Source organism: Paroedura picta, chromosome 10, assembly GCF_049243985.1.
Source record: "Paroedura picta isolate Pp20150507F chromosome 10, Ppicta_v3.0, whole genome shotgun sequence".
Taxonomy (NCBI): domain Eukaryota; kingdom Metazoa; phylum Chordata; class Lepidosauria; order Squamata; family Gekkonidae; genus Paroedura; species Paroedura picta.
The window spans coordinates 41,051,139-41,067,998 of NC_135378.1; the positions used below are offsets into that span (position 1 = coordinate 41,051,139).

Here is a 16,860-nt window from a genome sequence, read left to right on the forward strand (position 1 = left end):
TGTGGATATATGTTATAAACCACCCCAAGCCTGCTCGCAGGGAAGGGCAGTCTATACATTACAATATAAATATATAAAATAAAAAGATAGGATTGCCAGATTGCCTTAGAAACTGGTGGTGGGGATTTACTGGGTAGTGGGGGAACCTCACTAGCCGTACGCTGGCATCACTTCTGAGTGCACAGGGAGGGATGCCAGTGCGCTGGGATGCTGCTGATCCCCCCCCCCCCATGATGCCATATCACAACCACCATCCAGGAGAGCACCTACTGGGGGTGGGACATCCTCTGTCCTCAGTGGGGCTCTGTACACCTGGAGGTTGAAAGTGCCATCCTAAGCAGAATTACTCTTTTTAGAAGATTGATTTCAGACTTAGATGTGCCTGACGTTGCTTAGGATTGCATTTTGAGGTTGAGAGGTTAGCTTGCCTAAAGCGATCTGGCAGAGATGAGGTCTGAACTAGGAATCCCCTAATTCTCCTGTCTGATTTTTTCCCCCTCCACTATCGTGATGTTTCCTTTTGCTTGCAGGTCAGGAACAGGGTACTCTGATTCCAAATGTTAGCGTCACACAGCAGAGATGAGTGTATTCAACATCCATTTATTAATAAGGAGATACAAGGATGGGAGCAACTGGTTTCAGAACAAAGGAGCTTATGCAGTACAGAATTCTAACAAACAAACAGAAAACTTAACAACAGAAACCCCATCAGCCACACACATATGAGTGGGAGAATTGGACTTGTTATTAAGGTCTCCTGTACTCCTTTCAGTTTTCACATGAAACTGTAGAGCCCATTCCACGTTGGTTTTCTCACATGATTCCTCCCTCAGATTATGTTTAACACCCTCAGATTTATGTTTAATGCTCAGACATAATGGAGGGACAGAGCTGGGCAAGTGATGTCTTCTGATGCCCAGTAGTAATCTGCACACACACACACCCACACCCACATACACATACATTGTGTCCCTTCTTGCAGCCAAGGAAGATGGAGGGGGGGGGAGTAATGCTTTTCAGTACTGGGGCCTTCTGGGCCTAGCATAGTTGACAGGGTGAAAGGTGCCAGGCAATTCAGAAGAGCTGTAGCCTGCTCCATCAACTTCTGCCAACTTCTGGTATTTTGAAGCAGGGAAAGACCTGCTGTTTGCTCCCCATCCCCTGCCAGAGAAGAACAGCAGCTGAAGAAGAAGTGCCACTGTTGCAGTCAGAAGAGCTGTAGATGGCTCTATCAGTGGGCTTCTCCACCACTGGTACTTTGAAGTAGGAAAGGGCCATTCCCTCTCCCTGATGGTGCTTCTGCATTGCTCTATTTGACCGTCCTCTTGCAGTGGCTCAACTCTGGTTACTGTCTTGGGGCATTGGTCTGTCTGGGACAACTCCATATATTTTCTTTCTACCACTGCTGCTCATGAGCAAGGTGAAGGCTAGAGCATTTTTAATAAGGATGGTGGGAGAGCTGTGGAAATTCATCCATCCACGTAGCTCGTAGAGCATGGACTGGGAAGGTGGAGCAAGCAATTTGCCTGTGCCCTGCCCATTGAGCAAGGAGACACAACCCATACAAAGATAACTTCCTCCACTGATGGAGAAAAACTTTTCCACAGCAATGGATGCAATAACTGCACCACAATTACACTATGCAAGAGGAAATAACGATTGGTTTGGTGTTTTCCAGATGGTGACTCAAAAAGTGCTGCCAGAAATTAATAGCTGGAAATGGGATGTAAAAGGGAGCCAGTTTGGATAATTGGATAATTGATTATATTCTTCCGTTTCCTAAGTGTCTAACACTCAAATCTTAAACAATTACACTCTTCTAAATCTATTGATTTCAGTCCTAAATTCCCTGTTAAAGATTGTCCTGTAAACTATTTCACCCTGTTCACAAACCATCTGCCAGACTTTTCTCCAACCATTTGGCTGAATTTGTAAGTAAGTTATTCTTCTATCACTTGGCCAGTAAAACTGAGTGAACAATAATTTCTTGATAGATTTCTGCTGCTTCTGTTCCACATTTGATTTTAGATTGTCAACGCCAGCCACCCTGAGCCCAGTGTGGGATGGGCAGCTATGAACTGAATTTATAAATAAATAAATATGCTGGAAGAGATTTTTCTGTCTGTTTGACACACTTTTATTTTATTTTATTTTATTTTATTTTATTTTATTTTATTTTATTTTATTTTATTTTATTTTATTTTATTTTATTTTATTTTATTTTATTTTATTTTATTTTATTTTATTTATAAATCGCCCTCCCCGAAGGCTCAGGGTGGTTTACATGAAACAACAAAATGGTACAGGTAACATCATTCTGGTAACAGAAAGATGGTAACAACAATAACATTAACATAATAATTATTATTATTTTCATAATATATTCTTTTCATAAAACTGTATCTTCACCAGCTTAAATTTTTTCCTATTGAATATTTGTTAAAGGCACCAGAATCTCTTTAGGCAAATAACAAAAAGAAACAAAAACCTTTGTAACTTAAAAATAGAAGAAGCTGTTGGTTGAAGCTATACATTTATGAGCTTCAAAATTTAAGCTCAGGATAGACTAAGATTTTGATCATAATATTGTTCTTTGAAGATGTGTGGTCATCCTTTGGAGGCATTACTCCTGCTAATGAAGAAAAACCTCTTCTTCCAATGGGAATTGCATCACTCTAGTAGAAGGGAACTATTGGACCCAACCTATGAAGTGAGTGAAAAGAAATGTATGTTGTTCTGATAGGAAACAGCATCATGAAATGTTAACATCATGGTTTTTTAAATAATGACAAAAGTTGACACTTGCCTGAATTAGCTTCTATAAGTAGTATATTTAATCGAACTTAAAGCCATAACCAACACAACGTACTGACTTTTTGTTAATGGTGAATACACACAAACTGGCAGATTAAAAAAAAAACCTCATTAAAATTCTTTGTAAATGTGCTATTTGAGTTCTGGTAAAAAGGTAAAGGTAAAGGTATCCCCTGTGCAAGCACCGAGTCATGTCTGACCCTTGGGGTGACGCCCTCTAGCGTTTTCATGGCAGACTCAATACGGGGTGGTTTGCCAGTGCCTTCCCCAGTCATGACCGTTTACCCCCCAGCAGCAAGCTGGGTACTCATTTTACCGACCTCGGAAGGATGGAAGGCTGAGTCAACCTTGAGCCGGCTGCTGGGATCGAACTCCCAACCTCATGGGCAAAGCTTTCAGGCGGCTGCCTTACCACTCTGCGCCACAAGAGGCTCTTTGAGTTCTGGTACTATCTGTCAAACTAAAATTGTCATATTCAGCTTGCTGGCGATGCAAAGTCAATATACAAAGTAATTTTTAAATAAATGAATTCATTACTTAAAAGATAACTGGAGAACTTGTTTGAAGATCTGCAGACGCTGATCGACAACAAAGGTATCCCCTTTGTAGTTAGAGATGATCAAGCTGTTTTTATATGGCATTTGAGGAGTCTCCTCAACTATGACATTCTCTACGCTTTTATATTAACATAAATATGAGATATGATTGGCATGTGTTTTGAATTTAAGAGTTCTACAACTAGCCTAAATTAGACGCGTCATGAAGCATCTTTTAGCACATGCTAAATGACTACCCAGCTGTTCCCAGAAACAGGAGCAATTGCTCGAAGTCACCTTTTCCCCTTCATCAGTCACATCCAGTGATCTATCTGTGGAAAATTATGTAGTAGCTCATATTTCTCAATCTGTTATCCAAAGAGGTTGACTGCACTCATGCAGTTATGAATGATAAGTAATGTTTTCCTATTGCCCTGTTTAACAATTGCAACTGATAATGTCACTCAACAACAGTTGCCGGGAGAAGGGGGAAAAGTACAAGATGTTTCCTTAGTGCACATTCCAGACAGATCACAGTTCTATTAATAAAAAACGATAGACCTACCCTTAACTTTCTATGTACAATAGAGATGTAGTTGGTTATGAAAGGAATGTAGTGGGCTGTAACTACTCTGCACGGCACCTGAAAACGCTACTGTTTGGTATTTTGTTTTTCTCAGAACTATAAGAGCCCTTATCTTAACGAGTTTGGAACATAAGAGAAGTCCTGCTGGATCAGACCAGTGACCCATTTAGTCCAGCATCTGTTTCATGCAGTGGTCATCCAGTTCCAGACTGTGGAGATTCCCCTTAGTCAAAATGGCTAGTAGCTGTTGTTAAACTTCTATCTTCCATGAATGTAACTTATCCCCCTTTAAAGCTGTTTTTTATTGTGGCCATCACTATATGCTGTAGCAGCAAAGTCCACATTTTAGTCATTCTCTGTGTAAAGAAGTGCTTCATTTTGTCTGCCCTGAATCTACTTCTTCATTGGATGCCCTCAAGTTCTAGTAATTTGGGAGAGGGAGAAAAATGTCAGCTCTCTCCACCCTGTGCATGGTTTTATAAACCTCATGCCCCCTCTCCTTAGTTGCTTCTTTTTTACATTGAAAAGTCAAACTCCCAGACTCTTCAGTCTTCCCTTATAGGGACAATACTCCAAGCCACAATTTATCTTTTTTTTTTTACATTTTACAATGCTTATGAATATCTACAAATAACATAATCACTGAACAAAAAAAACAACACAATAAAAGACATACAAAAATAACACAAACATCACAATCACAACTTAAAATTTGACTTCCCACCCAGCTTACCTTTCTGGACAAATAAACCCTCCTCCTGTGCTAAGGAAAATTAATTAAAATTATCTGCTGCTTCATGTTCTTTATGTCTGGAAAGATTTTCTTCTCGTAGTTCCACTGTTCATATTTCTCCAGGTTATTGTCCTTTAGTAGTGCCATTAATCTAGCTGAGTCCACGAGGCTCAACATCTTCTTTAGCCAGTCTTCTATAGTAGCAGTTTCTGAACTTCTCCATTTAGCTGCATATACCAGTCTTGCTGCTGATACTGCATAGAGAGAGAAGGACCTCCTATCTCTAGGTATATCCCCCTCTACAAAAGTCAATAAAAATAATTCCATTTTTTTTCTCCAGGTTACAATTTGTGATTTTTTAAAAAATTCCTCAAGTATTCCACTCCAATATGTTTTTGCCTTTTTACAACACAACCACATGTGATAGTAATCCCCCTTTTCAATCTTACATTTCTAACGCTTGTCTTGCATTTTTATCCTACTTTGCAATCTTTGATGTGGTAAGGTGCCATCGGTACATCATTTTGTGTTGGTTTTCCCTAATTGCATAGCAAGGAGTGAATCTCACGTCCTGCAACCACAATCTTTCCCAAGTAGCTAAATTAATTCAGTGATCAATGTCCTTAGCCCATTGCCCCATCACTTCCTTAACTCTCTCTTCTTCCATGGAACACTCAAATAGATATTTATACAATTTAGAAAACTCTTGACCATCTTTGTCAAATATTTCTTTCTGAAAGCTGGACTTCTAAGGCAGGGGTCATCAACCCCTGGTCTGCGGTCCGGTACCGGGTCGTGAAGGCCTTGGTACTGGGCCGCCGGCAGCCGCACCTGCCTCTCCCCCCCCCCGCAGTGAGAAGCTCGCCAGACCTCGAGCGAAGCGGCCGCCAAAGTGGCCGCTTCGCTCGCAGCCCGGCGAGCTTCTTGCTGCAAGAGGAGGTGGAAGAGGCAGGCATGGCCGCCGACATGCCAGCGGACGCAAACACACATGCACGGAGTTGTCGCGCATGGACATTTATTTCCCCTGCTGGCGCAAATGTGCATGTGCGGCAACTCTGCGCATGCACATTAGCGCCCCTGCTGGTGCAAACGTACATGTGTGGCAACTGCGCATGCGCGTTTGCACACAGCTGCCACGCGTGCACGGCGCCTGGGCAGCCAGCTCTCCCCAACCCCTAGAGGCAGTCCTCAACCGCAAAAAGGTTGGGGAACACTGTTTTAAGGGGCAAATCCCTTTTTTTGTGGACCTTAAATAGGTCATTAATCTGAAGGCATAAAAACCAATCAATCGATTTCCCCTGGAGTTCTTCTCTAGATCGTAATTTGAAGTTCCTTCCTTCAGTACAAATCAGATCTTTATATGTAAGCCAATCTGATTTAGCGGTTTTTCCTGACTTCCTAAGCATTCCTTCTGGTGACAACCATAATGGTATAGGTCGGGGGTCATCAACCGGGCCGCCGGCAGCCTGCCTGCCTCCCCCCCCCACAGCGAGAAGGAAGGTAAGAGGTAGGCACGGCCGCTGGCACGCCAGCGACGCAAACACGCATGCATGCAGTTGCTGCACATGCATGTTTGCGCGGCAACTGCTTGCATGTGCGTTCACACGCAGCTGCCCTGCGTGTGCGCGGCACCCAGGCCTTCAGCTCTCCCCCTCACCCCCGGAGGCGGTCCCTGACCTCAGAAAGGTTGGGGACTGCTGGTATAGGTGGTTCAAGTCTTCGTATTTTTTCCATACTATAATTAAATTTCTCCTAATGCAATGTTCTTTAAATCCTTGTCATGCCAAAGGTATTCATGCCAACTGAATTGTTTGTTGAACCATTCTAGGTCTAATAGTTTATTGTCCTTAGTGGAATCCAATCTTTTATCCAAGTCAGTGAAGCTGCTTCATGATAGAGTTGGAAATCAGGGAGTGAGAGACCTCCTTTCTCTTTTGAATCCATTAACAATTTAAACCTAATCCTAGGTGTTTCCCCATTCCATATCAACTCTTGAATGTCTTTCTGCCATTGTTTAAAATATTTTTTTGAATTGTTATTGGTAATGTTTGGAAGAAGAATATTAACTTGGGAAGCACATTCATTTTAATTGTGGAGATTTGGCCCAATCTAATATATCTAATCTTGACCACTTTTGCAAATCTTTTTAAATAGTGCCCCGTCTTAAAATAGTTATTTTGAAAAAGCAGTGAATTTTGTTTTGAGATTATTGTTCCTAAGTATTTTAGATTTTTTTTTTACTATCTCAAAGCCAGATTTGACTTGCAAGCTATTTTTGGAGCTTTCAGTCATATTTTTTGTTAACTTTGTAGTTTTTGTCTTAAAGGTAAAGGTAAAGGTAAAGGTATCCCCTGTGCAAGCACCGAGTCATATCTGACCCTTTGGGTGACGCCCTCTAGCGTTTTCTTGGCAGACTCAATACGGGGTGGTTTGCCAGTGCCTTCCCTAGTCATTACTATTTACCGCCCAGCAAACTGGGTACTCATTTCCCCAACCTCGGAAGGATGGAAGGCTGAGTCAACCTTGAGCCGGCTGCTGGGATTGAACTCCCAGCCTTATGGGCAGACAGCTTTAGACTGCATGACTGCTGCCTTACCACTCTGCGCCACAAGAGGCTCATAGTTTTTGTCTTATTCAATTTAAATTCTGCTTCTTCCCCAAAATTCTGAATCTGTTCCAGAAGAACAGCTCTTCTTCTTCTTGTATTCAAATACTCATAGACCATCTCTGAGTGCTCTCAATATTTAATGGGTATTTCCCTTACTGTAGACTCAAAAAGGAACTAGTGGAACCTTAAGGACAACGATTTATTGTCGCACAAGTATTCTTAGGCTGGAGACCATTTTATCAGATGCATTTGATGAATTGTACTCTAAGCTCTGGAAGGCTCATGGCACAGTAAATATATTGATCTTCAAGGTGCCATAGGCTCTCTTTTGTTTCTGCTACAACAAACTCACATGGCTAAATCCTGGAATGTGTTGCCTTAGTGGAATATTATCTACTCATATTTCACTTTCTTCTTTTTCTTTGATGCATTGGAGGTTTGGCAAGCTTAACTTCTATTACTTTTCTACACAGAGGGTCTGATGGGGGTGGTGACAACTAAAAGCAGGCAGTAGGGAGAGAACAGACTCACCAGACTAGATCTATGCATTTACTCAGTTATGCACAGACCCACATACACGTAGTTTCAATATATCTTTTATCCTTTAACAGTATAGCTAATTTGGGAGGTGAACAGAACAGTTCCTTGGAAGAAGATCCTATTTTGAATGGAAGCAAGGAGTACACCTTAAAAAGCTGCCTAGCGCTGGGATTCCACATCCAGTTGAAAAACCCCAGAAACAGGGATAGAGCCTGGGGGTTGGCTATGACATAGCCAAGATCTAATAGTATTGAAGATGTGATTTGGCTAGCTAGCAGGCACAAGGTCCAGCATGCTACCACATCCTGGAAACATGCACCTATGTACACGTTTCGGTTTTCTAGCAAATACTGTCATCATCAATAATATAAAGGTGGTCCCTCTTGAAGCATGAAGCTTAAACACTTGTTGATACCTGCAGAATTGACTAAGACCATAACAGCCAGCTTGGTATAGTGGTTAACAGTGGCAGCTTTTAATTTGGAGACCTGAGTTTGATTCCCCATTCCTCCACATACAGCCAGCAGGGTGACCTTGGCCTAGTCACAGAACTGTTCTCACAGAACAGTTTCTCTCAGAGCTCTCTCAGCCTTGCCTCACAGGATGTTGTGAGGAGAGGAAGGGAAGGTGATTGTAAACCACTTTGACCTCTTTCGCACAGAGGACTCACTCAGCTGTCATGCCATGCTGTCCCCCTTTTGTCTTGGGATGGCTCTCCTGATCTTTTCCCACGATCATACAGGAAGCCTTTGCCCCGCTTCCCCCGTTTGCCCCCAGATTTGTATATGAACATGCTAGGCAAGGGACACGAAGACAAAACTTCCCACTGTGTTTTTACTTGTCAATCATTGGCACGTGGCAAAAATTCCCAATCATCTTCCAGTGCCATTTTGTTGTATTTGAGCGCCCGCCCCTTCAAAATATATATTTTAAATTACCACAATCATAACACAAAACCAGAACACAAACAAGGGGATACAAAAAGGTGGGCTGTATAATTTTGCCATCTCCCCACACACACACACACACACACACACACACGTACATGCAGAATGTCCCCTATCTCTAAAACCAAGTATAAAGTTGAGTCCTAGGTGTAAACTGCATGGAGCTTTTATTCCAACCCCAGATCGATTCAGTCCCTGCCCTCTAAACAGAATGCGATTTCCGTTTGGATTTTGGGCGATTTTAATTTTCCTTCTGCAGCCAGAAGGATTGATCTGGAGTGACACTACCTTTATTGTGCGATATCTCAGACTGCTTTTAAGCCTGAATATCCAGCTTGGGAAAGAAAGCTCCGGATTGGGAAAGAAAGCTCCATGGTAGAGAACCTCTGATAGGCTACACCTGGTCATGTGACACGCTTGCCTTAAAGGAGAAGCCCCTAATTTCTCTCAACTTCTGTCGGTCCTGGATTTTTCCTCCCTCCTCTGCCTTTTTCGATCCTCTCCCCCTCCCCTCCAAGAAAAGAAAGAGGCTCCTCTCTCCCCACCCCCGTTCAAGAAAAGAAAGAGGCTTGCCCCCCCCCCCCTTTCTGAACTACCCTAACCACGTGTAGAAGACTTTCCTGTTTCAATGGTGGAGGGGAGGAAGAATCAAGTTCAAAGCATTCTGAATTCAACAGGATTGACAATGGAATAAAGAAAGTAAGTGCAGACTCTGCCCTAGGTAAGGAAGGAAAGGTGCTGACACAGCAGCTGGTGGGGGAATTGCTATTTCGTTACATTGGAATTGCATTGTAATGCTGTCAGACATGTTTGTTTTTTTAAGACCTTGGAACATTGCAAGGCTAGATGACAGAAGTGACACTTTGGGGTAGGTGGGGGGAGCAATGACTGGAAATGCCCGACTGGGGATGGCTTGAGTTTTCCCGCTTATGCATGGCTCAGCCCCGACATACACACCATTGGATCCTGCAGCAAAAAAGGGAATGCAAATTTCTTTGCGTTCTCTTGAGCCAACTGAGGGGGCAAGTCAGGCCAGCTGTTGGACCACCCCAGAACAGGCCTAATTCCATGCATAACCCACATAAACAAGCAGTGATCTGAGCCTAATCAGTTGTGCAGAAGAGGACTCTGAGACTCCTTCAGGCAATGAAAAGCGGGGGTATAAAAACCAGCTCTTCTCCTTTTACCACGCATATCACTGGTGTAATAAGATCATTGCTCTAACTAATCTGCAAGGTAACTTTAAACTAGATCAGTCTCATCTGCTGATTTGCTTTCTAGTTCCTTGTCTAATGGATATTTGCTGTGGTCTGCTAACGTTTCTGTTGTTTTGTGAGCCAATGTAGAAAGGAATTGCTTTATGATTCTTCAGAAATAATAGTTGGCAGTTATATTTGATCCCTCCTGCTGTATTTTAGCAGTTGCTGTCATTTTCTCATTCATATTTCACAATATTTGTTTGTATAGGAATATTTCAGTTTCACAGTGATCTCATCATAGAATGCTTTAATTACCTTATCTACTGAAAAAGCTGGCTAAGTCTCAAATGACCAAGCATTTCACATAGTCGTTTTTTATTTTCTAAGTCCTTCAACATGGTTCTTACGTGTACTGTAATAATTATCCTGGGAAATATTGTTCCCATTTTGCAGATGAGGAACAAAAATTAAACAATAACTTTTACTTGCTAAGATTAAAATCTAAACCGCCCCTTATAAATCGCGTAAACAAACCCGGGCTGAAGCTAAGCTGATTCTTTCTGGTTTTATAAATAGAAAGTGCCAATGCAATCCTTCCCTTCCCTTCCCTCACTCTACCGGGCTGCCTCACTGCTGAATGGGTATCAGCCGACAGCAAAGTAACCACGTCTTTGTGAGAATATATTAAGGGAGGGAAGAAAGTAGTCAGCAGATTGTGGACATTTCCGCAGGGAAAAGCATCTGCATTCTGCTTGGCAGAAGGGGTGGGTGGGGGAAATGGCCACAAATGCTGCTACTCCGAGGAGCTGCACTAAACAGAATCTCTCAAAGAGAAGCCTAGAATACATCAGGGAGTGTCCAGCAAAACGAAAAGCCAGCTGGGGAATTCTCACCAGCCAAGGTTGGTAAAGCAATCGTTTTCATAGGCTGTAGGGGCAGTGGAATATGTTCAGTATAAATACTCATTCGGGGCACTGTGATAATAGGTCCATATATGTGATAGTGCAGCTTTTCTGTGCCTATATAATTCTGCAGGATAGGCTCGAGTATGTTTTGTTGGATCCTGCTTTTGCAAAGGTTATGGCTGTATATTTAAGGGAAAGTGTGTTGCTAAGCACTGAGAGCTGTTTACACAGTGGAAGAGGTGGAGTAAGCTTACATATAAACATACACAGAAAAACTTGGAAGAGCTATAGATGATATGAAATACTGTAGAAATGGCACTGCGTGTGTCTCCTGAAGCGATTTGATGCATACAAAGTATATTAGGTTACATTAAGGAAGAAGCTGTGAAGTTTCTAATTGTACCGTTCCTGCACTCTTACCAGCTGCCACCCCACTTCCCCCAGTAAAAGCTGGGTGGAGGGAGCAGGGTTTGCTGGTCGCCTGTGGTGCAGAATGGCACAGCATTGGCACACTACTGTATATCAGAGCTCACAGGGGGTAAGGCTGGAGAATATCAGTTTGAAGGTTATGCAATGCTCCCATCTTATTTGACAGAAATAAATATGATTATCTCTGTGACGCAAGTTACAAGAACATAGTTGTACGCTAAACCAGGGGTAGTCAACCTGTGGTCCTCCAGATGTCCATGGACTACAATTCCCATGAGCCCCTGCCATCATCAGGATGCTAACTATGGATTGGATCCAGCCAGCTTTTTCAATAAGCGTTACCTAATTCTCTTATTTCTACTACAGCCTCCATCCCACGTAGCATTTGATCATACAGGTCTCATGATCCGTAACATAGGCTTTTTGTGGTCAAAGGGGATCCCATCTTTTTTTTCCACAGCAGAAAAAATAATGGTGGGCTTTGGATGACCCACTTTTCCAGAGATCCCCCACAACACTGTACATCAAGTGGAAACTTTGGCATCATTGGGGAGATGGGGGAAGTGAGCCAGAAATGAAGAGGTAAATTGTACCCAGAGCTAGGGAGGTGGGATGAGGGTAGGAGGGGAGAGTACTATGAATAGCATTTCCCCTCATTGTGAGAGCTTGTTGGTCCCTCTCTTGGGGGGTGGGGGGAAAATGTGCCAGGCATTGCGGGTTTACCTGCCTTGGCAGTTGCAGCAATAATGGTAGAAACGGCAGAACTTGAGAACTTCTATCCCAGCCGCTAACGTGGCAGTCACAGCTCTCCTTGACTGGCTGTCTGCTCTTCCATCCTTCACAATTCCCTTGGCAGGGAAACACTCACCTCCCACTGCTAGATGCTCCAGCATTGGGCACAGGCAACCATGTGGGACACTTCTGCCTCTGCCCAAAATACTATTGGTCATTGGTGGCTATGTTGTTGCCAGAAATTTGAAAGCATGCCCCTAAGGGGGTAGGGCAACTATCACTTTAAAAAATCCATGATTCTGATTGGTTGATGCCGCATCAGGAAACGCTGGCTGTCAGTGCAAGGGGGATGCTGGGAAACAAGTGAGTCGTCACCACCACAATTTATGTTTTATATCTGTGGAATGATGATGATGATAATAAGATAGCCATGAGTATTTCACATCCTCTCTTGTTACTCACAGAGACACCACTGGACAGGGTAGACCAGTCCGCCTTAATATTCACCCCTTATTTGTTTGTTTGTTTGCTTATTTATTTATTTCCCACCACTCCTGAGACTGATCCGTGGCGGGTTACAATCATCCACAATTTAAAACCCCAGTAAAACCCCATTAAAATCAAAACAGGACATAAAATTACAGCATATAGACAGGAGAAAATGGCGTTAAAAATCCACTACATCCCACCCATAAACATCATCCAGTAGGGAAATGGCAAGAGGAGAGCCATAACCCTGCCGTAGATGATCCTAGCATACTGCTGCTTAGCACCAAGCACCAAAGGTGGGGGGGGGGGGTGGTGATCAGATCTTCTACTCAGACCCCGGCCTCAACCATAGACCTGTCAGAAGAGCTCTGTCTTGCAGGCCCTGTGGAACACTGAAAGCTCCTGCAGGGCCCACAGCTTCTCCGGGAGCTCATTCCACCAAATAGGGACCAGGACCTTCAAGGCCATGGCCCTGGTTGAGGCCAGGCAAGCTTCTCTGTGGCTGGGAAGAATCAGCAAATTAGTACCCACAGAGCTCTGAATCAACCAGGGGACATAGGGAGACTAATGGTCCCTCAGATATGTGGGTCACAGACTGTGGAGGGCCTTGAAGGTCAAAACCCAAACCTTGAACTGGATCTGGGTTGCAACCAGTAACCAGTGCAGCTGCCTCAGCACAGGCTGGATGTGGGTCCTTCAAGATGGTCCTGTGAGGACCTTAGCACCTGCATTTTACACCAGCTGCAATTTCTGGGTCAAGGACAAGGGCAGGCCTGCATAGAGCGAGTTACATAAATCTATTCTGGAGGTGACTGTTGCATGGATCACCGTGGCCAGGTGTTCAGAGGACAGGTAGGGCGCTAGTAGCTGTGCCTGGCAAAGGTGGAAAAACACCTGGCAGGCTACCCTCTTGACCTGTGCCTCCAAAGTTATTGAGGCATCTGTGGACATTCCCAGATTCCCAGTTGTAAGTTGTGTCCTGGCCAAGATGGGTAAGTGTGCTACCTGTCCTGCTATTTCCTAGCCACAGGACCTCCATCTAGGATGGGTTGAATTTCAGACAACTCTGCTCAAGCCATTCAGCCACAGCTTTCAAACATCATACTCAGATATCGTACAGAGGTATTGGTGTTGGGGACTGAACCACCAACTCATTCACATGCTGTCATCATTCACTCCTATCCTAAAACATATATATTTATATATAAGCTATCTTTGCTTTTTTCTGTGTGCATGCACATATATGCTCATATTTCTTTCCCTGATAAAACTAGGTTAAACAAGGAGTTAGCATTTATATCTGGCCTGAAATTAATATGGAGAAGATCAGATAGAGTTTACAAAGTTGCTTTTCAGTTGAACTTTTGAACTATTTCCCTGTTTAATTGGGTTTCTTTATTACAATTGGACCCTTTTCTAGTGAGCATTAAGCAGCTGTTCTATACAGCTTCACTCATCCAGCCTCACTCTCAACTAGGATTTCTAGATTCTCCATGGCCCCCAGCAGGTGGTTTGGGGGAAGATTGCCAGCCTCATTTTGGAAATCTGGTGATTCAGGGGTGGAGCCTTGGGGTCTCGGTGAGGTACAATGCCCTCCACAGCTTCCCTTTCCTCCAGGGTAGATCTTTCGTTTGTAGATGGTTTATTGGAGAGGAAAATGTTTGCCACATCCTTTGTGTTTTCATATGAAATTGTTAAAAACAATTAGCACAGACTTTGTTGTTATTTTTGTGGCAAGGTTTGATAAATGTTACCAAGCATTCATTTACTTTTAGAATCAGACTCCAAAGGTAACAATTCAGATTTACAATGTAACTGCCCTAGATTATTTTTATAAAATATTTCACTTGCAAAGCAATCTATTATCTTTTTAATATTTGTTGTCACAACAATTCAGTAAAATAGGTTCTTCCCTTTCTAGAATTGGCAAATGGAAGTCAACAGAGAGTGTTTTGCCCAGGACCATATGACAAATCGATGAGATCATGCTGATTCTCTACTATAATATTATATAATCATTATATAAACCCCTCATTGTTGCATGCACTATTTTTATACAAACTATTATAAACCAGCTTACAAATATGTTAATGTCTTTGGAGGTCTGCTTGCTGCAGACGCTTTGCAGGTAAAAGTTCATATTATAATGAGCTGCAGAGCTGCTTCTAAAATGGCTGAAGTATGCTAAGCACAGGCTGCAGCTAACAGGAACAGTTTTGCTTCCTTATCAAAAAATGAGCAGGATTTATAATTATGATTGGCTGGAAATGCCATGGGGAGATGGAGATTTAGGTATTGTATAACTTTTTTCACTCTTTCTTTGTTCTTGCCTGTTTATATGAATTGTTTTAACCTTCTCTCTCAACAGCATTTATAAAACTCTAGTCTGCAATCCTCAGTGAATAAGATACCAGATGGCTCGGAATGTAGAGTCTATATTTAGTCAGAGGTACTTTGCATTTCAGTGAGAGTGGAAAAGATCATAAGAACATTTGAATTGGATATATTTTCCAAAACTGCCTTTAGAAGTCTTGTATATTTTATTTTATAAATGGGAACCAGCTCTTATGTACCTGAGAAAAAGTACAAGGATTTTCTAAAATTAACAGAGTACATCAGAGTATTTACAACTCTGACTGTAACAGAAACACTCACAACCGAGCAAATTAATGGTGCCAGATGGCAGCCAATGAGAATGGGGGTGGGGGCGTGAATGTTATTGTCACTTTGGGGGAGTTTCCATGGAGCTTCTGGCAATTCTCTGTGCAAGTGATGTAACACCACTGTCCACAGCAGTTTTTTCCCCTCCCGCCAGCTGCTGGAATGTGGATGGGAGTGGGAGCTGGGCGAAACACATACCCCCACCCCCAGGAAAATGGGAATCCTAGAGCACAAGCATATAAATGCTCACACAGCAGCACAAAATATCATTCTCTCACATACACAACCAACTATGATGATAGTAATGGCTGAAGAACTTGATTGTACATATTCTATAAATTCAGATCCACTGTAAGAGCCAAGCCTTTTTCTGTCCAGCTGACTCCCAACTCACTACTATATATGTTTATTCAATTCTGCCGTCAGAACCTCTTCGCATCTGAAAACCCGTACTTTAATATGTCTCTTCCTACTTTTGTAATAAAATAAAATTAATAGACTCTCAGATGGATAAGAATAAATGTATTATCATAAATATTTGTCCAGTGTAATCCAATACTGTAATTTAAATCGCTCCATAGGCTCTTGGGCTGATCGTTCACCACTACATGAAGCAGCAAGTCAGGGACGTCTCCTTTCTCTAAAAACTTTAATTGCACAGGTAAACATGCTTATTATTTACTTGACTCTGCGTTTTTTGAATACAAACATTCACATCTGTCAAGACTTAGACACCAGAGTTGGCTCAGTTCAGTCAGAAGAAACTAATAGAGTGCTGTCCAGTCTGATGGATGGCTATCAGTTGGTGAGGCTTGATGAAGTAGACCAAGCTGCTTAGAAGTGTACAGCTGCCCATATCTAGATTCAAGTCCGCCATACCTAGAATCAGCCCTATCAGGTCAGTTTAGTGTGTTTAAGGAGGTAATAAATGCTTCTTGAGAGAAGCTGTGGCCCCAACCACGGAGAAAGAAGCCATCATGAAATTTCTCCTTGGACACGAATGACCTAAACACTTAGTCTTCATTTACCATATTCCATTCTTGGGCAAGGTATTGGAGGGGGATGATATCTTCAGGCAGTTTTGGAGAAGATGGATTATTTAGGCTCATTTGAATGCAGATTCAGGTCTAAATTTGGAACAGAATTGGCCTATGGTCATCTTCACTGATGATCTTTATCAGGATACTGACAGGGGAATCATGACTGTTGATTCTCTTGAACCTCTTAAGGTACCATGACTATGGAGTAGTTCTGGAGACACTGTTGGGTGGTGGTGGGAGAGATATGCCCTATGTTTTGTTGGGTTTGCTCTTTATCTGACTGAATGGTTCCATAAGATACTGATGGGGGAATTCTGCTGGAAGAAGCTGTACCACCACTGTACTGAAAAATCTGTACTCCCTGCCCATTTGCTCCTAGGCACAATTCAGACTGCTGATTTTTACCTTTAAAGCAGTTACAACACTGCTAAGCAGCCCTTCTAAAACCAACAAGCTCAGCAAGATATAACTCTGTTTAGGACTGCAATGTCAGTGTTTTGGGGTATGTGCCCCTGAATTTCCATCGACCAGTTAAGATCCTATTTCCAAGCTCTGCTTTCTGTGCCCTGTCTGCGGAAGTGAGTTAGATGGTAGTTAGAGAGAGGGCTTTTTCCAGTAGTGGCACATATGAATACAATAGT

The 16,860-nt window shown here is 42.6% G+C and overlaps 1 protein-coding gene across 3 annotated transcripts in view; it reads left to right on the forward strand.

The window, feature by feature from the left end:
* ASB5 (ankyrin repeat and SOCS box containing 5) overlaps positions 1-16,860 on the forward strand; it is a 39,091-nt gene that overhangs the window by 13,156 nt on the left and 9,075 nt on the right. The window contains exons 1-2 of one of the 3 annotated variants that reach the window (XM_077302388.1): positions 10,708-10,864; positions 15,761-15,840. In XM_077302388.1, the coding sequence (XP_077158503.1) occupies positions 10,741-10,864; positions 15,761-15,840 (204 nt within the window). In that variant the 5' untranslated portion in view covers positions 10,708-10,740. Of the gene's footprint in view, positions 1-10,707; positions 10,865-14,658; positions 14,811-15,760; positions 15,841-16,860 lie in introns of those variants that run through there. The other 2 variants (XM_077302389.1, XM_077302386.1) reach the window with 2 other exon arrangements.